Source organism: Elephas maximus, chromosome 7 (assembly GCF_024166365.1).
Source record: "Elephas maximus indicus isolate mEleMax1 chromosome 7, mEleMax1 primary haplotype, whole genome shotgun sequence".
Taxonomy (NCBI): Eukaryota; Metazoa; Chordata; class Mammalia; order Proboscidea; family Elephantidae; genus Elephas; species Elephas maximus.
The window spans coordinates 130,486,545-130,498,232 of record NC_064825.1 but is presented as its reverse complement, the minus strand read 5'-3'; the positions used below and the strand labels follow the sequence as shown (position 1 = coordinate 130,498,232).

General features: G+C 56.1%; 2 protein-coding genes across 9 annotated transcripts; one reads left to right on the top strand and one right to left on the bottom strand.

Moving 5' to 3' along the window:
• Positions 1-780: 780 nt before the first annotated feature.
• Positions 781-8,990, bottom strand: CABP4 (calcium binding protein 4). 8 transcript variants are annotated; one of them, XM_049892655.1, is made up of 10 exons: positions 8,257-8,340; positions 7,967-8,021; positions 6,826-6,898; positions 5,734-6,559; positions 5,305-5,335; positions 5,075-5,218; positions 3,481-3,590; positions 3,099-3,246; positions 2,758-2,915; positions 781-2,223 (listed from the first exon to the last, which is right to left on the bottom strand). In XM_049892655.1, the coding sequence occupies exons 4-10, from the start codon at positions 6,109-6,111 to the stop codon at positions 2,134-2,136; spliced, it is 1,059 nt and encodes a 352-aa protein (XP_049748612.1). In that variant the 5' UTR covers positions 6,112-6,559; positions 6,826-6,898; positions 7,967-8,021; positions 8,257-8,340; the 3' UTR covers positions 781-2,133. The 8 variants fall into 8 exon arrangements, with proteins under 8 accessions (XP_049748612.1, XP_049748616.1, XP_049748611.1 ...); XM_049892659.1 differs by having other exon boundaries at positions 5,734-5,843; positions 6,421-6,559; positions 6,826-8,990; XM_049892654.1 differs by having other exon boundaries at positions 7,967-8,990.
• On the top strand, positions 8,163-9,998 carry GPR152 (G protein-coupled receptor 152). The gene has a single exon (XM_049892661.1). The coding sequence runs from the start codon at positions 8,179-8,181 to the stop codon at positions 9,532-9,534; it is 1,356 nt and encodes a 451-aa protein (XP_049748618.1). The 5' UTR covers positions 8,163-8,178; the 3' UTR covers positions 9,535-9,998.
• Positions 9,999-11,688: the final 1,690 nt, after the last annotated feature.

Genomic DNA, 11,688 nt, shown 5'->3' with positions numbered 1-11,688 from the left:
TGACTGAGGTGGGTATAACCTTCTTGACTGACAATTATTTTCCCTCTGCACTTTGACCAATTTATTCCATTTCTTCTGGCATCTATTGTTGCCAGTGAAAAGTCTTTGGTAAGTTGAACTGGTGTTTCTTTGAAAGTAATCTCACTTTGCTCTCAACGTTTTAAAAGGTTTTCTTGTTGTATTCTGTAGTTTTACTAGTATGTATCTAGGGAGAGACTTATTTTTATTTATTCTGATGTGGTTTCAACATGCTCCTTCAATCTGGGGACTTAGGTCTTTGTTCAGTTATGGAAAAATTTCACCATCATCTCTTTGAATATTTCCTCATGTCCATATTTTCTATTTCTGAGATCCCTAATGACTTTTAACTACCTTTTAATTTTTTTTTTTTTAATATACTCCACTTTTTATCCCTTCAGTGCTACATTTTGGGTGACTTCTCTGATGTAGCTTCCTGTTCATTAAGTTTCTCTTAAATTGTGTTTAATCTGCTATTTAACTTATCCACTGAAATTTTTTTTGTTTTAATTCCATTGGCTATAGCTCTTCTTTCTAGAAGCTCTATTGGACTCTTTTTTTAAATATCCCTGTTCTTTTCTCATGCTATTCTGTTATCGCTTGTTGGCCTCTCTTCCTTCTCAAAAATTTTTTTACATTTATTTATTTGTACTTACAGTTAAATGGTTTAACTCAGGATGAGGATCAAGAGGCTACAAGTGAGGATTAGGAAGCAGGTAGACAAAGTCTCCCTTCTTCAGTGCAGGACAGTTCTCTCTGATCCAGCCATGCAGGGCTCCTCTCAGTTACCTGAGGGCAAGTTTCTCTTGGCCCCTTGAAGATGGGCCTCCTCTCGGCCTTCTCAGGACAGGTTGCTCCCAACCCCTTCAGGACAGGCTTTTCCTGGCCCTGCCATTTGTCACCCCCAACTCTGCCACTGGGCCCAGAGGGCTTGTTCTTTTGTCTAGGTTGATTGACATTTCCTGGGTAAGCTGTGAACAATTTGTGGTTTGATACTTTTTGTCTGATCCTAGGCATTTCCCACACTGAAGCAGTAGAAACTTTTATTAATTTAGTTTTGCTTTTTTTTTTTTAATTGTGCTTTAAGTCAGAGTTTACAATTCAAGTCAGTTTCTCATATAAAAACTTATACACACATTGTTACGCAACCCTAGTTGCTCTCCCTACAATGTGACAGCACACTCTTCTCTCCACCCTGGATTTCCCTTGTCCCTTCAACCAGCTCCTGTCCCTCTCTGCCTTCTCATCTCCCCTCCAGACAGGAGATGCCTACATAGTCTCACGTGTCTACTTGAGTTAAGAAGCACACTCCTCACCAGTATCATTTTATGTCTTATAATCCAGTCTAATCTTTGTTTGAAGAGTTGGCTTTGGGAATGGTTTTAGTTTTGGGCTAACAGAGAGTCCCGGGCCACGTCCTCTGGGATCCCTCCAGTCTTAGACCATTAAGTCTGGTCTTTTTACTAGATTTCGAGGTCTGCATCTGCCTTTCCTTCTGCTTCATCAGAGATTCTGTTTTTACATTTATTTTATGGTCTCTTTAGGCTGTTCTATTATTTACACCTTGGGGTGCTAAATCTCCTGTTTGCTGTATCTGCTGAGTCTCCTTCATGGTGGCTTATTGCCTTTTGTGATTTATAATTTTTAATAACGACTTCATCTTCAGGGGTGGTGGGATTTTTTTATTTTTAGTTTTAGTTTTTGCTGGCCTGGGTTAAAACACTGCCCCCTCCTTCTTAGTTTCCAATTTCTTCAGCTTTTCACACCATGGAGGTAGATCACACTCCTGTTTAGAGTTTCAGGTTTTCTAGGGTAACTTTTTCCCACCTAAGGCCCTGGACATCTAGGCAAGCTTCCTTGCCACTTCTCAGGCTGTTAGGTGGAGACGTACTTTAATCCTCCTTGCAGGAGCAGGGTAGCCCTTTGAGGCCCTGGGCTGCACTCAGGAGGTCCATTTCTGGCCTCCTGAACTCTTACAGGTCAGAAGTCAGGTCCAGCTTGCAGAGCCTCTATCCAGGTCTGATACCCCTAATGCATCAGCTCTCTTCTACCACTCAGCTTTCATTTCTCTCTTTCTTTGTCTTTCGTACCTGGGGTCACTCCTTTCTTTCAAGTTTAGCCATTTTTTACATTTCTAAGTTGTGGTCCCTCTGGGTCAATCCTTGAATGCTGCCAGTGCCAGGGGACTTCCTCTCTCCTAAGGGGCTGGAGAGAGAGAGCCACATCTTGCTCACACTGGGTGTTATGGATTGAATTGTGTGCCCCAGAAATAAGTGTTGTAAATCCTAACCCCTATACCTGTGGTTGAAATCCCATTTGGGAATAGGTTTTCTTTATTATGCTAATGAGGCAATATTAGTATAGGGTGTGTCTTAAATCAGTCTCTTTTGAGATATGAAAGAGCAGATTAAGCAAACAAGCAAGCACAAATGAAGGGAAGAAACATACCACATGATCACCAAGGAACCTAGGAACAGAAGCAGAAAAGAGACAAGGACCTTTTCCCAGAGCCAACAGACAGAGAGCGAGAAAGCCTTTCCTTAGAGCCTGGCCCTGAATTTGGACTCCTAGCCTTCTGAACTGTGAGAAAATAAATTTTTGTTCATTAAAGCCACCCGCTTATGGTACTTCTATTACAACAGCACTAGAGAAGAAAACTCTGGGGAATGGAGGGTGGCTGAGGGCGAGATCCCTCCAGGCAGCTCAGGTGGGGAAGTTGGGGTGAGAGTGGGCAGTGACCTCAGGAGCAGACGCTCTGGCCAGGGTGGTCAGGGGTAGAAGCAGGGGGAGCCGGGTCTCTTCCATCCCTGCGGTGGTGGGTGTTTGCCTCTCGGAGGCTCCTGAGCACCAGGAACCGAGCAGCTCTCTGGGACAACGCCGGCAACCGACTCGGCCTCCTGGAGCCTCAGTGGGTGGAGAGCATCATCACAAACTCTGCAGGAGAAAGGGGGCGGGGCTTGGCCCGAAGAGGCGGGGCCTGGGCCGAAGAGGTGGGGCGGGGGGAGGGTCCGAGGACCCTGGAGGCGCTGGGCTCACCCTGCCAGCAAGGGGAGAGGGGGCTGGCCGGGAGGGAGACTCACCGTCAAAGTCTACGATGCCATCCCCATTGAGGTCTACCTCGCGGAGCATCTCGTCCAGCTCAGTACCCGCCAGCGGCTCCCCCAACAGAGCAGGCGCTGCCTGCCGCAGCTCCGCCACCGTGATCCGTCCGTCCCTGTCCCTGTCAAACTAGGATCCCGGAAGGGCTCAGCGCCCCCACCCAAAGGGGCCTTTGCCTGCACCCGTCTCCACTCCTGCCACTTCCTCTGCTCAGATGCCCCCATCTTTGCCCATCCAAGCCCTCCCCGTCCTCTCACGCTAAAACAGGGTGCCCCCTCCTCCAGGAAGCCTCCCTGGATGGATTCCCCAGCTGAGAGTAAGCCGAACCCTCTCTGACCCCTCCCTGCAGGGCTGTGACCCCACCTCTCGGAAGGCCACGCGCAGCTCCCGCACACCCAACATGTGGGCCGTCTCTTCCCGCAGCTTCGGGCCTATCAGTTCCACGAACTCCTCGAAGTCCACGCGGCCACCCACTGTGGACCCAGGCAGAGCGTCACAATGGTAAGGCCTGGGGCCCAAGGACAGAGAGTCACAGGGCCAGTGCTTCCTGGCTCTGCATCCGGGAAGGAACAGGTCGGAGTCCACACCCGCAGGGCGCAGGGACTGGAGCCTCCTTACCCGGGCTGCGGGGGCCATAGCTGTTTCTGCTCTCAGGATAGGGGAAAGAAGCCAGGCTCTGAACCAGGCAGCCCCAGGCTCGAGCCCTGGCTCTGCTGCTGACCGTGCATGACCGTGGGTAACTTACTAGACCTTTCCTGTGCTCGGGCGGGGCTGATAGAACCTGCTCCTGGCAGTGTCAGAATGAGAGCTCATGGCTATAAAGTGCCAGAGCCCATTAAACCAGCTGCCTTAGAGCCAACTGGGACTCACAGCCACGCCCTGTGTGTCAGAGTAGAACTGTGCTCCATAGGGTTTTCAGTGGCTGATTTTTCAGAAGCAGGTGGCCAGGCTTTTCTTCCGAGGTGCCTCTGGGTAGACTCGAATCTCCAACCTTTCAGTTAACAGCCAAGCGCTTACCCATTGGTCCCACCCAGGGACGCCTGGAACCCATTAGGCCATGGGCACGGAGTCCCTCGGTTCTAAGATACCATCAATTGTAAAAAGCACCAAAGGCCCAATTACACGGATGGGAGAGAAAAGCAGTGCTGCACTATGTTCCCATCAATTGTAAATCACACTGATGTTGAAAAGTGTAAGGAAAACAAATGCAGGATTCCCAGGATGCGTGAATAGGACCTTTATCTTGGGACAAACTAGCAGATGAGAATCACATAAGTGCCCACCAGGCATTTAGTCCAGACAGCCATGGTCCGGCTCAACAGGCCCACCTGCACCCCCCTGCCCCAATTGCCAGCCTGCCCATGGGCCTCTGTGACCCCAGCATTGCCCCCTGGGTGGGTTAGTGGGAGCTCCAGAGATGGGGCTCATGGACCCTCAGGAGACACTTTTCTTCCACCCAGGGTGACTTCAATTCAGGCAGCAACCACCAGGGCACGGAGAGTGGGAACACGCTGGCCCACAGCCTCCTCAGGAAGAGACCCAATGGGCAGGGTCACAGAGGAGGTGGCGGGAGAGAGAAAGACAGTGAGAAGGAGGCAGATGGCTGGTACAAGCCAAGAGAGCACTTCATCAAGGAGTCCCAGGTGCCTGGGCCAGGGTGCCGGGAAGGGGCCTGGGGGGGAGGGAAAACTAAGCAGTGGCGGACCAATACCCGAGCCTGAGGCCCTTCTTGAATCACCTGGATGACTTCCTTACCCCCTTGTAGCACCAGGTGGTGGGAGCTTGGATGCTGGTGTCCCCGCCTCTGAGGGACCCCTGGAAACTGTCACCTCCCTCATCCCCATCACCACCCATGGTGGATCCCAGAGCCACAAGGGCCCATCTCCCACCCCCCGGCTGCCCCCCGGAGGTGGGAGAGGCAGAGAGGACAGGGCTGCCTGACAGGGGCCACACTGACTGCGCATCTTGACATGCTGTGAGATCTCAATGAGCTCCATCTCCGTGGGCATGTAGCCCAGCATCCTCATGCAGGCGCCCAGCTCCCGGTAGCCAATGGAGCCGTCCCGGTCAGTGTCGAACTCCTGGAAGGCCACCTGCAGCTCTGTGGGGAGGCGGGGAGGTCAGGCCCCAGCTGCTGGGCTCAGGGACACCCACCACCAGCCCCAGCAGCAGCAAAGGGCCACTCACCATCCAGTTCCTCTGGGTCCAGCTCACGGTCCTGCAGGGGGACAGCCAGCAGGTCCCCAGGCCAGCCACAGCTCTGTCCCCACTGCGTCCTTCCCCCGCAGCCACCACCCAGGCCCTGTCCATGATGGCCTCAGAAAAGCCCACTGGCAAGGCCATCTCATAAAGGCAGAGGCGGGGGCTTGGATGCTGGTGGGCCCCAGGAGGACAGAGCCCACCATTTCTCCCTGACAGAGCCTTTCGCTCTTACTCAGCCCTGCTGCCCGGGCTGGCCGGAGACCTACCTCCCATAACTGCAGTAACTCTGCCCTCGGAGTCCAGGCTCCCCCAGTCTGGGCAGGAGGCCTGAAGACTGGGGCCAGCAAGGGCTGAGCTCAACGGCAGGAGTCCCCCCCTCACCCAGGCCCCAGCCCCACCCAGGTCCTGCCTAACCTTCCCGAAGACCCGGTTGAGCAGGGGCCCGTACATCCTCTGGGCAGCTTCATGCTGGGGGTCAGGACGGTGCCGGCGGGACTGGCGGCGAGGAGGAGCAGGCCTAGGGGCTGCAGGGAGTAACTCCTCCTGTCCCTCCCCAGGCCTAGGAGGCATCTTGCTGCTGCCCAGGGCCTCGGGGCCCTGGATGGCGGTCTGCTCCCCAGAGCCGCCAGTGCCCTTCCAGGACCCTCGGTGCCTCCTCTCCTTCTTGCTCCTCCTCCTGGTCAAGGCTAGACCCTCAGCACCACCCCTGGGGTCCACCACCCCCGCAGGGGGCTCCTGGGGGCAGGGAACTGAGCCCAAGCCTGGACAGCCCCTCGCCTGCTTTGTGGCCATGAGGGGAGGGTGGCAGGGCTCCAAGATGTGGCATGAGGGGCACCCTTGGCTCTTAGGACCCACAAAGCCGCTTATGACCCCCTACTCTGAGAGCCAAAGGGCTGGGATCAGCCCTGAGGGGGATTAGGGTAAGCGAAGCTGGCAGTCAAGGCCCTAATCCGGGCCCTCTGCCGGGGGTGACTGGGGCAGAACCAGGTAGGTCCAGAAAACTGTTCGAAGTTAACAGCAAGCGGGGGGCGGGGAGAGAAATCAGCCTCGAACTCCAGCTCTGCTCTGCCACTTATTCCCTGGGAGACCCAGCAAACTAACCTCTCCAAGCCTCAGTTTTCCTCATCTATAAAATGGGGAGAATATTTCTGAAGAGTCAGGGCCTGCTCCTTAGGAACTGGGCAGGGCTTCGCCAGGAGAGAGGACAGCATCTCAGGCAGGTGGAAGAGTGTGGGCAGAGCTGGGCGGTGGGAAAGGACAGAGCCATTAGCCTACTGGGACCCCTCATGGGTGACATCCTGGCTGGAGCAGAAAATAAACAAACAAAAAACTAAACCGGTTTCTGTGAAGCTGGTTCTTACTTGGGGCAGCCCCATGGGTTTCAGAGCAGAACTGTGCTCCGTAGGGTTTTTTTTTTTTTATGCAGTAGGTCACCAGGCCTTTCTTCCAATGCACTTCTGGGTGGACTCAAACTGCCAACCTTTTGGTTAGAGGTTGAGCACTCACCCTTTGCACTACCAGGGAGTCAGCTGGAACAGAGGATGCGTGAGATTGAAGAAAAGAGGCCCGTTCACAGTGCCTGGAATGGAAGTTGAGGGGTATGGGGTGAGGTCAGATGAGGTGGGTGCTTGGGGCCCCAGAGCATGCCCTGGGTTGGAGGCCCCAGGGTGAGGGAGTTCTCGCCGGCGCTGTTGGGGGTAGGTGGGCCTGGCTGGTCACTTGGCCCTACTGGCCGGGGTTAGGGTTTCCCAGAGAGCAGCCCCATGAATGATTGATGTCCCGCAGGCTTGGGTTTCGTGCCTGCGTGACTTGGAGCCACCGGGAACCATGTTCCAGGCCCCAGTGTGGGGCCATGTGGAAGGCTGGACCTCTGGGCAGGCAGGCATACCCTGCTTCTTCCGGCCATTGGCCTGCGCCTCACAGGTAAGCCAGGCCTTGCCACTCCAGGCCCAGGCCCCACGTTTCTGATCCAACAGGGGCTGGAGCTTGCGGAGTGAGGTCTGCCTAAGGGAGAGCCCTGGGGGGTGCTGGGCTGAAGGCCAAATGGCCAGAGCCAGGGCTACAGGGCAGGACACAGTCTTTCTGGGCCATCAGCTTCCTCCCCCCTCAGAGGGTGGCTGAGGCAGCAGATCACTTGGGTCCCAGGCCTGGTGTCCCTCAGCCCCCTTCACCCTCGTCTTGATGCTGAGCGACTGCCTCCTTCTCTATTTGGTAGCCCCCCAGCAGGGGAGAGAAAGTCGCAGGGAAGGGGGGCTCACCCTGAGCCCATGAGTTGCATTTGCCGTGGGGGAGGGGTCTGCTGCTGCCCCAGACTTCCGGTCCACCCTCAGACCCCTATGGGCCCACAGGACCTCTGACCTTCCCCCTGGAATTGCAAACCCTTGAACCCCAGGGTACCAAAAAAAGGGGGCTTCGCAATGAACTAGCCAAGTGTCTTCAGACTGTTCCCTGAAACCCTAGCTGGGACTCTCTCCTCGTTCAATCTGCACACCCCGTTTCAGTTCATATATGAGTCCTCACTTCAAGAAAAGACTCAACAGCTTTACAAATACGTGTGAAAGCCTCTGGTGGAGTCTAGCTGGGCGCCCTGGGTTTCACGTGGCAGATGGTCAGGTCTGGGTTTGAGTCTTGGCGTCTCCCTTCTTACCTGTGATCTTGGGCAGGTCACTGACCCTCCTCTCCTCACCTGGATTGTATGAGGCCTGTTTAAAGTTTGTGGCATACACTAATTAAGGTGATGAAGACAGCCCAGAGAGGGGCAGCCACTTGCCTGGAGACACACAGTGCCCTCTCTCTGATAAGCATTCATTTACCCTCTAGGTGCCCACTCCATGCCCCGCTATCTGCTGGGGACCTCAGATGAACACTGCTATGGGAGCCAGCCTGGACGCCACTGGCCGAGGGCCCCGCACAGAGATTGAGGACGAGGACTCCTACCCCCAGGGTGGCTGGGACATGGTCTTCCTGTTGGCCCTGCTGCTCCTGGGCCTACCAGCCAATGGGCTGATGGCGTGGCTGGCCGGATCGCAGGCCCGGCATGGAGCAGGCACACGGCTGGCGCTGCTCCTGCTCAGCCTGGCCCTCTCTGACTTCCTGTTCTTGGCAGTGGCGATCTTTCAGGTCCTGGAGATCCAGCAAGGAGGGCACTGGCCGCTGGGGACGGCTGCCTGCCGCTTCTACTACTTCCTGTGGGGCGTGTCCTACTCCTCTGGCCTCTTCCTGCTGGCGGCCCTCAGCCTGGACCGCTGCCTGCTGGCACTGTGCCCGCGCTGGTACCCAGGGTGCCGCCCAGCCCGCCTGCCACTCTGGGTGTGCTCAGGGGTCTGGGTGCTAGCCACACTCTTCAGCGTGCCCTGGCTGGTCTTCCCCGAGGCAGCCGTCTGGTGGTACGACCTCGTCATCTGCCTGGACTTCTGGGACAGCGAGGAGCTGTCGTTGAGGATGCTGGAGATCCTGGGGGGCTTCCTGCCATTTCTCCTGCTGCTGGTCTGCCATGTGCTCACCCAGGCTGTCGCCTGCCAGCCCTGCCGCCGCCAGCGCAGGCCCCCGGCCTGCCATGGCTTCGCCCGTGTGGCCAAAACCATTCTGTCGGCCTATGTGGTCCTGCGGCTGCCCTACCAGCTGGCGCAGCTGCTGTACCTGGCCTTCCTGTGGGACATCTACCCCGGCTACCTGCTATGGGAGGCCCTGGTCTACTCTGACTATCTGATCCTACTCAACAGCTGCCTCAGTCCCTTCCTCTGCCTCATGGCCAGCGCTGACCTCCGCGCCCTGCTGCGTGCCATACTCTCCTCCTTCGCAGCGGCGCTGTGTGAGGAGCGGCCCGGCAGCGTTACACCGGCCGAGCCACAGACCCCAGTGGACTCTGAGGGTCAGACGCTGCCAGGGCCCACGGCTGAGGCCCAGCCACAGCCGAACGCCACAGGCCAGCCACAGGCAGATCCCATGGCCCAGCCACAGCTGGATTCTGTGGCTCAGCCTCAGCTGAATCCCATGGCCCAGCTGCAGGCGAACCCTGACACCCAGCGACAGGTGACTCCTGAGGCCCGGACCCCTGGTCCTGATGCCAGCTCAGCAGCCAGCACCGGTGATGAGACCTGTCCTGCCCCATCCACCCCAGGGGGCCCTGAGACCTCAGCCATGCTTGCTGCCTCTGAGGGAGAACGCCCTGGCAGTGCCCCCCCAGAGGAGGCCCCCAGCGCAGGGCCCACGTGAGGGCTTAGGAAAGCCCAGGTCACCAGGGCAGTGAAGAGCCAGAGGGAGACAGAGAACAGCCGGCCACTGGAGACAAGGCCGTGGATGACGTCACTGTGGAAAACCCCACTGAGTCTCTGGGCCTGGGAGAAGGACTTGGGGAAGTGAAACCAAGGCAGCCAAAAGTCCCAGACAGCCTGGGGTGAGAGTCTCCTGTCCTGGCCCCCCAGGCTCTTCCCTAGTTGCCCCCAACAAACCCCTTCGCCCAACAGCCCCTGAACCACAGCTGACGGTATCCTACTGGGTTCCGCCCTCCAGCACCCTAGACCCCATTGACAGTTTCCCCCTTAGCCGGATCCTGCAGCAGGAAGATAGAGAGGAAGGACTTCCCCTGGGCTTAACCTGACCTCCTTTCATCCTTCCTTCCTCCCCTTCCTCCCCATCTGTGCTCCAGACTGAGCACAAGAAGACTAAACTAGAAAATCTCTGCAGAGAAGAGAGACAGCCCTTCTCAGCTCCAAACAGGAGCCTGAGGCCCTAGTGGTCCACAAGCTGAGCTGGTATGCTCAAACCCTCTCCACCAGCTCCCTACCCCTGGTGAGACTGGGGCGGGACTTCCCTCAGCAAGGTGGCTGGGAGCAAAGGCAAGAGCTACCAGGTCTGGATTCAAATCCGGCTCTGCCACATCCTTGCTGGGTCACTGTGGGCAAGCTCCTTCACCTTCTGAGCTCCTGTTTCTGCATCTGCAAAGTGGGCTGTTGTGAGGATAAATGAGAACATGCGAGAGGCACCCAAGAAGAGCCCAGCATGGGGGACGGGGGGCTCAGTGAACAGCTGACTCTTCCATCTTCATCGGCACACAGGGCTGCCCTTCAGGGACTGAAGAAGGGACGGGCTGGGGGAGATGGCCAGGAGAGCCATCACCAGCCTGAGCATCTGGGATCCTGTGAACTTCAGGACAGATCACTTGTGCCCATGGCAGACACCCAGGTGGCCTGAGGGAGGGTGGGACTACTTCTGTGCTTTGGGGGAGCTCCATAGGACTTCAAAGTCTGACTCTAAGGCTCAGCCGGGGTCCACTGCCCCACAGCCCACCACAGTGGGTGCAGAGTCCCTGGTCTGCTGGGGTGGCAACCCACCCTCCATCCAGGCTCCTATGCACACAGTCCAGGATGTCCAGACACAGAGAGCTCTATGTAGCAGGGGGTCCAGAGAGGGCAAAGCTCCCCTCAGAGGTCACACGGCATTCCCAGGCAGAGCCCGCCTCTTCCTGCTCAGGCTGCTGATGCTACAGTAAAAACTAGGAAGTGCTGAAGGTGCCACTCTACTTCCCTCTCCTGGTACCCACCCCGCTCACTTCTCTCAAGCCCCAGTGCTCCAAAATCATGTCCTTCCCCCCCCTTGCCACCAGCACCCCTTCCCTTCCCATTATCTAGTCATCATGACCCTCAGCAGCTGAGAAATGCCCTCGCTGCAGATGTGATCGATGGTGACATTCTGTGCACTGCCTTCCCAGGGGTATTTGCATCTTAAAAAGGCAGCCAGCTGGGCAGGCAGCCTGGAGCAGTGCAGTCTGGTCTGGGCTCAGGTGCCCAGCTGTGTCAGAGCCTCAGTTTTCTCCTCTGTAAAATGGGCGTGATAGCGTTTACCTTGCAGGGCTGCCTGTTGTGATCATTAAAGGGGCTCCTGGATGGAGAGCTGCTCGTTGGTGGCGGTAGTAATCCTAGGAGCACTGTGGTAGCACTTCCTAATGGCGGAATTTTAGGCACTGAAGCAGGCAGGAGAGAGATTTCTTGACAGGCATGAATTTGTTAGTTCAACAAATCTTTATTGAACACTTCCGTTTTGGAGGCATGTGAGTAGGGCAAAGGATGTGGCCTCTGGTGCCCTTCAGGATTCCTCTGAATCGTGGCTCCACCTCTCACTATCAGTGTGACCTTCAGCTTGTCACTTGGCCTCTTGGTGGCTCTGTTTCCTTATCCACAAAATTGTTGTTGCTGTTGTTGTTAGGTGCCATTGGTTCAGCCCCAACTCATTGTGACCCCATGTTCAACAGAACGAAACATTGCCCCGCCACGTGCCAAACTCACAGTCATTGCTGTTTGAGCCCATTGTTTCCGCCACTGCGTCAATCCATCTTGTTGAAGGTCTCCTTTTTCGCCTGCCCTCTGCTTT

Bases quoted from the DNA above. Each gene is read 5' to 3' on its own strand.
- CABP4 (XM_049892654.1), bottom strand. From the start codon at position 6,111: ATGGCCACAAAGCAGGCGAGGGGCTGTCCAGGCTTGGGCTCAGTTCCC. The intron at 3,591-5,074 runs GTCAGTGTGGCC...CTGGGTCCACAG, and splicing joins ACAGCATGTCAAGATGCGCA to TGGGTGGCCGCGTGGACTTC. The intron at 3,247-3,480 runs GTGGGGTCACAG...CCGGGATCCTAG, and splicing joins TGCGCGTGGCCTTCCGAGAG to TTTGACAGGGACAGGGACGG.
- GPR152 (XM_049892661.1), top strand. From the start codon at position 8,179: ATGAACACTGCTATGGGAGCCAGCCTGGACGCCACTGGCCGAGGGCCC.